General features: G+C 41.8%; 1 protein-coding gene across 2 annotated transcripts in view; it reads right to left on the reverse strand.

Moving 5' to 3' along the window:
- Positions 1–13,563, reverse strand: part of CHERP (calcium homeostasis endoplasmic reticulum protein) — a 35,152-nt gene extending 21,589 nt beyond the window's left edge. The window contains exons 1-7 of one of the 2 annotated variants that reach the window (XM_060784826.2): positions 13,308–13,561; positions 10,281–10,454; positions 7,819–8,033; positions 6,355–6,492; positions 5,227–5,378; positions 3,803–3,914; positions 3,602–3,691 (exon numbers count right to left, since the gene is read on the reverse strand). In XM_060784826.2, the coding sequence (XP_060640809.1) occupies positions 3,602–3,691; positions 3,803–3,914; positions 5,227–5,378; positions 6,355–6,492; positions 7,819–8,033; positions 10,281–10,454; positions 13,308–13,335 (909 nt within the window). In that variant the 5' untranslated portion in view covers positions 13,336–13,561. Of the gene's footprint in view, positions 1–3,601; positions 3,692–3,802; positions 3,915–5,226; positions 5,379–6,354; positions 6,493–7,818; positions 8,034–10,280; positions 10,455–13,307 lie in introns of both variants that reach the window. The other variant, XM_060784827.2, reaches the window with a different exon arrangement.
- Between the last annotated feature and the right edge of the window lie 253 nt (positions 13,564–13,816).

A 13,816-nucleotide genomic window follows, 5' to 3' on the forward strand; every position in this document is an offset into this window, starting at 1 on the left:
CACAACAACAATAATAATAATAAAGATCTTGGGAGTCCTCCTAGGGAGGAAGGGGAACATGAGCCAGCAATGTCATGCGGCAGCTAAAAAAGCCAATGGGATTTTGGCCTGCATAAATAGGAGCCTAGTGCCTAGATCCAGGGAAGTCCTGCTCCCCATGCTCTATTCTATTCTGCCTTGGTCCAACCACTTTACCTGAAATCACACTGTGTCCAATTCCAGGCAATTGAAGGGAGGTATTGACTCTTAGCTGGAATGTGTCCAGAGGAAGAGGGCGACTCAAAGGATCAAGGGTCTGGAGAACAAGCCCTATGAGGAGCAGCTGAAAGAGCTGGGCATGTTTGGTCTTCAGAAAAGAAGGCTGAGAGGAGACATGAATGTGCCATGCATCCAGAGGTGAGGAAAAGTCACAGGGAGGAGGGAAGTCTTGTTTTCTGCTGCCCTGGAGACTAGGACATGATGGGGCAATGGTTTCAAACTGCAGATAGGAGATTCCACCTGAACATGAGGAAGAACTTCCTGACTGTGAGAGAGAGCTGTTCAGCAGTGGAACTCTCTGTCCCGGAGTGTGGTGGAGGCTCCTTCTTTGGAAGCTTTTAAACAGAGGCTGGATAGCCATCTGTCAGGGGTGATTTGAATGCAATATTCCTGCTTCTTGGCAGAATGGGGTTGGACTGGATGGACCACCAGGTCTCTCCCAACTCTAGGATTCTAGTATTCTCGCTGTTACAACCCAGTCTTCAACTCTATTCCATTAACACAAATGATTACAAAAGATACTGAAGATTCTAACAAATCTAATTTTAAGTCTAGTTATTGTGTCTTCTTATTGCTTCTGAATATGTTTTAATGGTGAATTTTTATTTAATTCTGTTTTAATGTTTGCATATTTGTATATTTTACATTGAGTGCGAATGCTTTTATGTGAAGCTATTTTGAGCCCCCTTTGGGAAAGATTAAGCAGGGGCGAAAGAAAGAAAGAAAGAAAGGAAGGAAGGAAGGAAGGAAGGAAGGAAGAAAGAAGAAGAAGAACTACTACTACTACTACTACTTTATTTTTCTATCCCACCTCCATCTCTCCGGAGGGACTCGGGTTGGCTTAGATGGGGCCAAGCCCAAAACAAGATACAATTAAAAGCAAAACAACAACAAAGTACAACAACATAAAACAGCACAAAACAGCATAAAAACAGCATAACATGCATCAAAAGCAACAGCAAATTAAATTTTGGAGAGGGGGGACGAGAAGAAGAAGAATCCTAGAATTGGAAGACACCTCAAGGGCCATCCAGTCCAACCGAATTCTGACATAAAGGGAGACACCATCTAATCCCTCCCGACAGATGGCCACCCATTGTCTGCTTAATCATAATCTCTATAGATAAAATGTAAATGTCCGTTTGTAAATGACCTCAAATCACTGAAAACACTTCACCAATTGCTTCGTAATTTGGAAACAACGTAGCACTCGAACAGGCAAATGTGTTTATGCATTCACATACCTACTATAATATAGATGTCACACCTGTGACAGGTAAAAACATGCTTGGCATCAAAAACAGTGCCACCTGTTGGACGTCGAGGCAACATACTGCAAAGCAACCCTGTGAGGGCCGGAGCTGCCATTATGGATCCGCGACCTGGTCGCCCCCCCACCAAGGGAAATCTAGGCTGGAGAGAGGGGTGGAGCACAGGCCCAGAGGTGGAAGGGTGGGAGGGAGGCAGGCAGGCAAGGAGGAAGGCCCAGCCCACGGCCCAGCCTTGCCCAGCACCGCCTCACACCTGCGCCTTCAGGAAGACTGGAGGTTCAGGACAAAGGATGGATTGAATGGGTGGGAGAGAGAGAGAGAGAGGGAGAAGGAAAGGAAAGGGTTTTTCCCAAAACACACTGATGTATCATTGTTATTATTATCATTATTATTATATACACCAGTATTATTATTATTATATAGATTATACAAGCCAGTATTATGATTATTTACACCATTATTATTATTATTATTATTATTTCACAGACAATGTAACAACAAAAAATATTGTATACCACAAGCATTATGAAATTACATATATTAGAAACCAGCTCTTTCACTTTTCTTTCTTTTCCATTTAACCAGATGGCGGAAACAGAAGAACAGCCTGCCTCAGGGGAGCGTGCTTGCTCCATCCATGTTCAACATTTGCACAAATGACCAGCCACTGCCAGAAGGGACAGAGAGTTTCATCTATGCAGATGATCGTGTCATTACTGCTCAAGCAGGGAGCTTTGACATGGTTGAACACAAGTTATCCGAAACTCGATAAGTGCTCTTACTGCCCACTACAGCGAAAACCAGCTGATCCCTAATCCATCTAAAACACAGACATGTGCTTTTCACCTTAAGAATAGACAAGCATCCTGAGCTCTGAGGATCACCTGGGAAGGAATCCCACTGGAGCATTGCAGCGCACCCAAATACCTGGGAGTCACTCTGAACTGTGCTCTGACTTACAAGAAGCATTGCTTGACTATCAAGCAAAACGTGGGTGCTAGAAATAATATGGTACAAAAGCTGATGGCACAACCTGGGGATTACAACCAGATACAGTGAAGACATCTGCCCTTGCGCTTTGCTACTCTGCTGCTGAATAAGCATGTCCAGTGTGGAACACATCGGGCACCACGTTCAAAACAGTGGATGTGGCTCTTAATGAGACATGCCGCATTATCACGGGGTGTCTGCGCCCTACACCACTGGAGAAACTACACTGTCTAGCCGGTATTGCACCACCTGACATCCGCCGGGAAGTAGTAGCAAATAGTGAAAGGACCAAGGCAGTGACATCTCCAGCTCATCCCCTGTTTGGATATCAGCCAGCACGTCAACGACTTAAATCAAGAAATAGTTTTCTAAGATCTACAGCAGTGGTTCTCAACCTGGGGTCCCCAGATGTTTTTGGCCTTCAACTCCCAGAAATCCTAACAGTTGGCAAACTGGCTGGGATTTCTGGGAGTTGTAGGCCAGGTTGAGAACCCCTGATCTACAGAGACACTTGCTGGAACACCTCAGCAAGCGAGAGTCCAAAAGTGGCAGGCTCAAACCCAGAACCTCAATCAATGGCTGATACCAAATGAGAGACTCCCCCCTGGGCACACAGAAAACTGGGCGACTTGGAAGGTGCTGAACAGACTGCGCTCTGGCACCACGAGATGCAGAGCCAACCTTAAGAAATGGGGCCACAAAGTGGAATCCATGACATGCGAGTGTGGAGAAGAGCAAACCACTGACCACCTGCTGCAAGGCAACCTGAGCCCTGCTATATGCACAATGGAGGACCTCCTTGCGGCAACACCAGAGGCACTCCAAGTGGCCAGATACTGGTCAAAGGACATTTAATCAACTACCAAGCTTGCAAACGTTGTGTTCTGTTTGTTTGTTAAAAAATGCAACGCAACTGTTCGGTCCGCTCCTGACATGATAAATAAATAAATAAATTTAACCAGACTGGGCCATTGCAATGCCTGGCTGGGTAGAGCTAAAATATGTGTATATATTATAATAATAAGATTCTGCACCCACAATTCTTGCGTTCCCGCTCTGAGGAGGCCCTGAACAGTGCTTACCTGGTACTGGCCGAGGCCAAGCGCGGGGCTCTGAAGCTGCTGGATGATGGCCTCATCAAAGTAGCCGTTCTTCTCCCACAGCTGAAGGAGCTGTGGGAAATCAAGAGGGAAAGGCAGGGCGTTACCGGGAGGACTCCGGACCCCCGGCCTGCTCCTCGCCACCACGGCTTCCCCTGCGAGACCCGAGCCACGGCCGCTCACCCTGGCGATCTTCTGCTGCTTGTCCTCCTCCACGGCCAGGAAACTGGTGCAGTAGATGGGCACCACCACCTTCTGCAGGGCGGCCAGGAGGTCCCGCTGCTGCTTCCGCTGGCTGGAGGGAGGGGGGGGGGCAAAAGGGAACAGTGTTGAGGCCCAAATGGGGTGCATAAGTGAGTTAAATGGAATTAAGATGATGTCCAAGGCTTTCACGGCCAGAATCCCTGGAGTGCTGTGTGGTTTCCAGGCTGTCTGGACAATATGTTCTAGGAGCATTTGTTTGTTTTGCCTGCACCTGTGCCTACTGGCATCTGCAGAGGATCTGATGGGAGTCAAGCAAGTGGAGTATACAAGATATACTGTATATACTAGAGTATAAGCCTAGTTTTTCAGCCCTTTTTTTAGGCTGAAAAAGTCCCCCTCGGCTTATACTCGAGTCAAGGTTATTTATTATTTTACTCTGTTATTATTATTATTTTCATTTCATGTATTATTTTACTCTATTTATTATTATTACATTTATCATTTTGCTCTAATATTATACATTTATTATTTTACTGTATAATTGTTGTTATTGCTACATTCATTATTTTACTCTTTTTATTATTATTGTTATTATTACATGTGTTATGTTGCTTTCTCTATATTATTGGAAGGATACGGAAGCACAATTACATTGAAGAAGGTAAATAAACATTTAATCAGAGTTGGACAGTCTTATCTTAAATTACCATTTTTGTAAGTATTCAAAAATATATAACCTACTGATTCCCAAAGTACATCAAACAAAACATCAATAAACACAACATCAATAAACACATCAATAAAATACAAATCATATAAATAACATAAGCAAAAAACCATCAGTAGTGACATAAACAATTTTAAAAATGGCCGGGCCAAATGTAATAGATTAAAATTGAAAATATGCTGATGTGAACAAGGTAAAATATAACTAGGATAGGATATTTCGGAGAGAAATGAGGGAGCACAGTCCATCTTAAGTCAGTATTAAAGTGCATTGTGAGGACATGTTGCTGAGAGTTCTCCTTATTCTGGGAAGGCACACTGGAACAACCACGTTTTCAGGCTCCTCCTAAAGACTGCCAACATTGGGACATGTCTAATGTCCCTGGGAAGTGAGTTCCAGAGTCGGAGAAGGCCCTCTCCCTCGTCTCCACCAAAGTAAACAATATGTTGACATGACCAGAGACAATGCTTTGACTGGGCTTTTCCTGCATGACAGAAGGGGTTGGACTGGATGGCCCCTGGGGTTGCTCCCATTACTATTATCATTATTACTACAAAGGCTGGATGGCCATCTGTTGAGGGTGCTTTGATTGTGCTTTTCCTGCATGGCAGAAGGGGGTTGGACTGGATGGTCCCTCATTTGCTCCTATCAGTACTACTATTATTATCATTATTACCAGTGGTGGAGGACGTCATTGATCAGGTAGATCAGGTGCAGCCGCAGCTCAAAGTGGGCCCCTTCAGCCGTGATGCGGTTGCGCAGGTGTCCGGCCATCAGCTCGCAGTGCTGGGGAGATTTGGCGTTACTGAACATCCAGTTCTTCCCTGCCTGTGGACACAAAAATACACACGGTTGGATTGCAGAAGGCCTTGCCAGGTCCAAATGGAGCAACCTGAGTGTAGATTTCCCACTTTTGTTTTTCCGTAAATTTCTTTAAAATTGTATTGTGTCAGACCCATACCTTCCTTCCACACGACACCTATGACTGCCAAAATAACTCAATGTGACTCTTATACCTATGATTATTATTATTATTATGTTTATTTATGCCCCCTTTTTTCTCCACCAGGAGCCTCAATGTGGCTCAAAGATAGATAGAAATATATTGTCGAAGGCTTTCATGGCCAGAATCACTGGGTTGTTGTAGGTTTTTCAGGCTGTATGGGCATGTTCTAGAAGCATTCTCTCCTGACATTTCGCCTGCATCTATGGCAGGCATCCTCAGAGGTTGTAACCTCACAACCTCTGAGGATGCCTGCCATAGATGTAGGTGAAACGTCAGGAGAGAATGCTTCTAGAACATGGCCATACAGCTTGGAAAGCCTACAACAACCCAACGATAGAAATACATTATTATTATTATTATTATGTTTATTTATGCCCTGCCTTTTCTCTCCACCAGGAGACTCAAAGTGGTTCAAAGACAGACTCTAAGATAGATAGATATTATTATTACTTGATACACAAGATTAGTCAACAGCAAACAAGATTCCTATGCTGGTTTTTGTATTGGACACGTCATACACTTAGCAAGTGTGATGTATGGGAGAATAATGCATGCAGATCCAAGTAGCATGGCCTTTTGCAGCTAACCTGTGGTGATTTTTGTAAGTGCCTATTGTTTTTAAGTTAAGGCCAAGGTCTTGAGGCACTGCGCCCAGCGTGCCGATCCCCACTGGGACCACCTAGATTGGCTTGTACCAGAATGTTTGCAGCTCAGTCTTTAAAGTCAGCTTTTTGTGTCTTCCTTCCCAAATACCCCCATGCCAACCTCTGTTTTCCCTGCTTCAGAGGAGGGCCTTACTGAGATGGCATCCTTGGTGCAAGTGTCAATGATGGGCTGCAGCAGGTTATCGAATTCGTTCACGTCCAGCTGAGTCTCTTCTAAGACTTTCTGCATCTGCTGGTCGACAGCCAGCGCAATGGCAGCCGTGATTTGCTCCTGAGGAAGAGAGGCCCACGGGTTACAGTCAGACCTTGAGCTGAAGAGTTTAGTGTGTTCCATGACCACTAAACTTCACTCATATCGCTCTGATCTCAAAGCAAATTTTCCCACTGACATGCATGGAATGCGATGAATGTGCTCTGGCCTCCCAAACACCCCCCCCCCCTTTTAAAAATAATAATAAAATGTACTTAATCAATAACAAATAATGCATAAATCCACATTTACATGGAACAATAGCAAAAGAAAGATCAACTTTAAAATGGTATAAGCACCAAGTTGTGGCAAGAAGCACAAAGTGAAGAAGAGGCAGAAGCATCCTTTTCTGCTTATATATATATATATATATATATATATATATATATATATATATATATATATGAGAGATAGGTACAGTATCATAGACTTGGAAGGGACCCTCAAAGGCCATCCAGTCCAGCCCCGTTCTTAAAAATGAGTCATTTGTACTCACACAAAGAATATCTGCTAACAGTAATAAGACAAAAAATACAGACTGGGATAATTTCCTAAAATATCTCGAGAATAGAAATAAGAAAATCTGAAGAAAACCAGAGGGAAAGAAAGATTTTTTTTTGATAACAGCACGAAGATATTAAACTCAATATAATACCAGGCATTTGCCTGAAGAATGAGAACAACTTTTTGCTCTGATTAACTTGGAAGTGCTTTTTGCTAAGCTTTTTACACCCCCCTCCCCGAGTGAAATGGGTGAACGTATGTGAATGTGTATGTGTGTGCGTGGATGAGTCTTTAGACTTCTTCTCCCTCTTTCCACCCCCTTTCCCGCTCCTTCCCTCTTTCCCTCTTCTCTGTCCTTCTCTCCCCCCCCCCCGCCACCCCTTCTTCTCACTTTTTAGCTCTCTTTCCCTTTCCCACTGTGACACTCTTAAATACTGTTCTATCCTTTTTTATGTACACAAAATTTATAATAAAAATAGTCTGCATGTGTGTGTGTGTGTATTCCTGACTGTGAGAGCCATTCAGCAGTGGAACTCTCTGCCCCAGAGTGTGGTGGAAGCTCCTTCTTTGGAAGCTTTTAAACAGAGGCTGGATGGCCATCTGTCGGGGTGCTTTAAATGCAATTTTCCTGCTTCTCAGCAGGGGGCTGGACTGGATGGCCCATGAGGTCTCTTCCAACTCTATGATTCTATGAGAGATAGCTACAGAATCATAAATTTGGAAGGGACCCCCAAAGGCCATCCAGATCAGCCCCATTCTTATCCTGGAGTTGTCTGTAAGACAGCCTGTACCCAGAACCAAGGTGAAAGCCCAGGGCATGAGTGTCAAACTCATCCTCCTCACCTGTCTGAGGGCCAGGAGGTGCTGCTCCTGCTGCTGGAGGTTCCACTGGCTCTGCTGGATGAGCTCCTCCACAGAGCTGGGCGTGGCAGCCCCCTGCGAGGCGGCGGCAGCAGCAGTGACCACGGGTGTGGGTGTCAGGGCCAAGGGCGGCTGTGCTGGCATGGCGGGGATGGCAGTGGGGGCGGCCTCAGGGTCCTGGCTCTGCTTGCACAGCACTGGCAGGAGAGAACGCACAACAAAAAGGCTGGTTCAACACACAGGCATTTGTAGAAGGGACCCCGCCTGGACTGGAGTCCCACGCGCCCTCGCATCTAACGCCCACCTCCACTGACAAAACCCTGCTGAAGCTGCTGCGGTTTCCTTTGGAACCTCAAAGAAATGAAACTTCAGAGGAATCCATGTCGAGAATGAAAATTTACAATAAACTGTTAAATACCGATCTTTTGGAAACAAACTAGGTGACAGTTCTAATGCTCTGTGGTGCTGCTTTTAAGGGTTGTATGCATTCTTTTACTAAATTTATTTTTTTCCAATTTTTTTATTATACTTATAAAACAATTATACATAATAATAATAATCTTTATTTGTACCCCGCCACCATCTCCTCGATGGGGACTCGGCTCGGCTTACATGAGGCCAAGCCCAAACAACAATTACATAAAATAAAACCAAAAACGCAAATAAACAATAACAACGTAATTACATAAAACAAACGAAAACATAGCAATATAAAATTACAATAGGCACAATCACAATGACAATGGGCAAGCTACATGTAATGGATAAAAGAAAGGCTGATTAAAAGCAGATTAAAAACTCAGGCGAGATAAAACAGAAACAGATTATTTGCGGAGGAGAGCTCATTATAGTGGAGGTCGTGGAACCAAATTTTCCCACACGGGGAGATGCACTCCAATGACAAGACAACAACAACAACAAAAAACGTTGAGGCTGAACACTAGTGTGAGTTTGTAAATCTATTCATCAAATGCACAGCGGAAGAGCCAGGTTTTAAGGTTCTTTTTAAAGGTTTCCCTGAATCATATGTGCCAACATAACCATAATTTCCATGCATTTTGTACTTTTTCATTCCCTTCTCCCTCCCCACTCCCACCCCTCCCTCTTCCCTGTTGACAACATAATCCTTTTTTCCTGTTACATGAGCCTGTTTTCGATTCTATCCATTTTTTTTCTTCCAGCTTTCATCATCTGGTTTAACAACCTGTAACCATCTTTTAAAAGGAGTCCAAATTTCTTTAATTTTCTTCTGTTTGTCTGACCATGTCTTTTGGCTTCTTAGGATGTCCATAGTATCCAGTTGTATTTGGTCCCACACATATTCATACCATTTTTCAAGTGTCCATTTCTTTTTTTTCGTCCCAACCCCAAGCTATTACTGCATGTGCTGCTCTAAACATCATCATCATTCATTGTTGGTCTTGGTCCTTAACTCTTCTATCACCGTATATTCCTATTAACAAAACTTGCATATTTATGTCAAATTTTATTTTAGTATGTAATTCTATCTGGTCTAGAATTTGACTCCAAAATTTTTGCATCTCTTCACACTCCCACCATAGATGTGAATACCATGCCTCCTGACTTCCACAATGCCAACATTTAGGATTTAATCCCTGGTCGTGTCAGGAGTGACTTGAGAAACTGCAAGTCGCTTCTGGTGTGAGAGAATTGGCCGTCTGCAAGGACGTTGCCCAGAGGATGCCAGGGTGTTTTTGATGTTTTATAATCCTTGTGGGAGGCTTTTCTCATGTCCCCGCTTGAGGAGCTGGAGCTGATAGAGGGAGCTCATCCGTGCTTTCACTGGATTCAAACCTGCGACCTGTCGGTCTTCAGTCCTGCCACTGTGCCACCGGGGGCTCCATTAGCGCTCAGCACTAAGATGACTGTATTACACGAATCTAATGCGCACCCTAATTTTGGCAAGGTCATTTAGCCCCAAAAAGTGAGCATTATATTTTAGTAAATATGGTAGCCACAGCTCTAGGATCAAAGCCTGCCTATGATCTTCTGCCTTCAGCGAGACTAGTTCAGACAGTGGAGTTCCCCTTTATATTTCCAGACATGAAGTTTGATAGGAATAGGAAGTATACACTAGTGTTTTACAGCAGATACCTTAAGGTAATGTTTCTCAACCTTCCTCAGGCCACGACCCCTTAATACAGTTCCTCATGTTGTGGTGACCCCCAACCATAACATTATTTTTGTTGCTACTTCATAACTCTAATTTGGCTACTGTTATGAATCGTCATTTAAGTATCTGATATGCAGGATGTATTTTTATTCACTGGACTAAATTTGGCACAAATACCCGATACACCCAAATCTGAATACTAGTGGGGTTGCGGGGATTTTGTCATTTTGATAAATTATCTGGTTTGTAATACACAGTATTGTAAAAAGGACTGAATATTCCTCCCCGCCTCCCTCATCCAGGGACTCACACTGCTGCTGCTCCAGGGCCAGCTTATACTTGTAGTAGCCGTAGAAGTCTCCCCCAAAGAGGAAGGAGAATTTGGGGTTCTCCTTCTGCTTCTCCATTGTCATCTTCTCAAACTCCGGGCCATTCCGGGCCACAAACTGGGCCAGCTTGTCAATGACATTGCGAAGCTCTTGGTCTGATGAATGAGGGACAGGAGAGTTAGACAAGCGAGTCAGGGGACAAAACACTCACAGCATGATAAACAGAGAGAGATTATATAGAGAGATATAGAGTTATATACATACACACACACATATATAACATTCTTACTTATAATTCCATATTATTATTTACATTTATTAAATTCAGACTCAATAATAATAAAAATAATAATAAACTTTATTTATACCCGGCTCCTCTCACCGAAAGGACTTGGGGCAGCTTACAACATAAATAAATACAATGAATAGTATATGCAAAGTAAAAATAAACCAGATAATAACATGCCAAATCAATAATATATAGGATGGAAGGGACCCAATGGAAGGCTTTGCAGGAAAAATATAAATTATATTGAAAGGGGCTTCACATGAGTGTCACATTTACATAGCAGCTTACATATTAATCCAGTGTCACATTACACGATAAATCAGGCCTGGGATAACTTCGTCCCTTCCTACAGTTGTTTTGAACTCTCACAATTTTTATGATTATTTCTGTAAGTATGTTTGTCAATATTTCTGCAAATGTTTTAATAAACATTTATTTTCATTTCTGAGAATATTTTTGTGTATTTTAATGAATATTTTTAATGATTTCTGAAAGTATTTTGTGCATATTTTAATGGATATAATTTTTGTGAATATTTCTGCAAATATTTCAATGAATATTTTTAATGATTTCTGTAAAAATTGTGTGTATTTTAATGAATACTTTGTAATATTTCTGCAAATATTTTAATATATTCGGTTATTTCTGAAATTATTTTGTGAACATTTTAGATTATTTCTGCAAATATTTCTTAGTATTTTGTGAATATCCCCGAAAATATTTTAATGAATATGTTATAACTTTGTGAATACTTCTGCAAATATTTTAATGAATATTTTTGATAGTTTCTGTAAAAATTGTGTGTACTTTAATGAATATTTCTGCAAATATTTTAATGAATATTTTTGATTTCTGAAAATATTTTGAGCATATTTTAATGACTATATTACAATTTTTGTGAATATTTCTGCAAATATTTCAGTTAACATTTTTGATTTCTGTAAAAATTGTGGGTACGTTAATGAATATTTTGTGAATATTTCTGCAAATATTTTAATGAATATTTTTGATTTCTGAAAATATGTTGAGCATATTTTAATGACTATATTACAATTTTTGTGAATATTTCTGCAAATATTTCAATGAATATTTTTGATTTCTGTAAAAATTGTGTGTATTTTAATGAATACTTTGTAATATTTCTGAAAATATTTTAATATATTTGGTTATTTCTGACATTATTTTGTGAACATTTTAGATTATTTCTGAAAATACTTTTGAGCATTGTATTGTCGAAGGCTTTCATGGCCGGAATCACTGGGTTATTGTAGATTTTTTTGGGCTATATGGCCATGTTCTAGAGGCATTTTCTCCTGACGTTTCGCCTGCATCTATGGCAAGCATCCTCAGAGGTAGTGAGGTGTGTTAGAAGTAGAAAAATGGGTTTATATATCTGTGGAATGACCAGGGTGGGACAAAGGACTCTTGTCTGCTGGAGCTAGGTGTGAAACTTTTGAGCATTTTCGTGAATATGTTGTGAATTCCCCTGAAAATGTTTTTTTTAAAGAAATTTTATTAAATTTTATATAGAATACAACGAAAGAGTGAGAACAATAAGGTATAGAAAAGTAAAGAAAAAAAGAGAGAGGGAAAGGCCAATAAAGTAAGAAGTAAAAAGGTATCCTAAATAAAACCCTAAAAAAATAAATAAAAATAAACTACAAGAATACATCCACACACACACACAAATTAGAAATAAAAATGAAAGAAAAAAAGTGACTTCTATTCCTTTTTTAATAAAAATTTTTAAATTATTATTGTACAGTATAATACATAGAAACATACCATCTTTGAAAGTAACATTCAAAATACCATTTTTTTCCCCAATCCCGCCACCACCACAATCCCCCCCCCCCCCCGGGAACAAATAAATACTTTAGCTGTGTTTATTACAATTGTTCAATCATGATAATAGTTTTGTTCAACACCGTATATTTATCTTTCCCCTTTATTCTATATATGAGACCCTTCCATTTTGCTTTCCATGTCTTTTTGCTTTGACCTGTCATATAGTAACTTTTCCTTTCGCTAATATAATCTTGAAGAAGGTAATCTGCTAAATATTTGTACCAGGTTTTTGTATCCCATTTCTTGTGGTCTTTCCAGCCCAGGGCCACCGAGGCTCTAATTCCCTCTATCATATGTTTTATTATTTCCTCACTTTCCTTATATTCCTTTTTACTTTCAAATTTCTGAGTGAAAACTTGGGCCTTATTCCATTCTATCTTGATCCCTAATAGCTCCTCCATTTCTTTCCTGATTATTTCTTGGAACTTTTGGATTTTTTCACATTCCCACCACATGTGGGAAGTGACTTCCATTCCATCTGAATGGAAGTTCCCCTGAAAATGTTTCAATTAATATTTCTGAAAAACTTTTTTTGAGAATATTCCTGACTATTTTTTGGTTATTTCTGAAAATATTTCGAGTGTTGTAATGAATATTTTTATGAATATTCTTGCGAACATTTTAATTGAGATTTCTGCTTCTTTCTGCCAATATTTTGGTGAATACTTCTGCCAATTTTTAATTATTATTTTAAAAAAATTGGAATAACGGCTGAGAGTAAAAACCTGTTTCGAAAGATTGAAAATGGGATGGGATATTCATGAGGCCTTAGAGGCCTGTCCCCCGACCTCTCTCTTTCTCTCTCTCTCGGGAAGTCTCCCTTTGCCCGTCCCCTGAGCATGGGCAGAGTGCGAATGAGCCGGGGCCTTACCTTCAGGCGGGGGCGGCGGCATCTCCATGGTGGCGCTGGTCGGAAGAGACCACTCCGAGTGAGTGAGGTCCTCCTCAGAGGCGCGACTAGGCCGCACCAGCCGTCAAGGGAGCCCCTTTGGCGGGGCTGAGCACGACACTCCCCCGCGCGCCCGCACTTTGCGGCAGCAGCGCCGTCGCCTTAGGAACCGCGCCAACCTCCGCTCCTTCTGCCTCCGCGCGCGTGCGCAGTGAGCGCCAAAGGGAACCAAATCTCCGCCGGCCGCATTTGCTCCATCGCCAAGAAAGTGGGCGGGGCTGCCCCGTCTTGTTAAGCCACGCCCACTCCGGAAAGAGACTGGTGCAACTCCCACCATTCCTCACAGCCTCAGGTCCTTTCCTTTTCCATTTCCGCTTTGAGGGGGAAAAGGAAGGGGCCTAAGGCTGTAATGAATGGTGGGAGTTGGAGTCCAAAAGACCTGAAGGGAGGGAAGGAGGGCCCAAATTGGCCCAGGACTGCTGTAAATCATC

Source organism: Anolis sagrei, chromosome X, assembly GCF_037176765.1.
Source record: "Anolis sagrei isolate rAnoSag1 chromosome X, rAnoSag1.mat, whole genome shotgun sequence".
In the NCBI taxonomy this organism is placed as follows: domain Eukaryota; kingdom Metazoa; phylum Chordata; class Lepidosauria; order Squamata; family Dactyloidae; genus Anolis; species Anolis sagrei.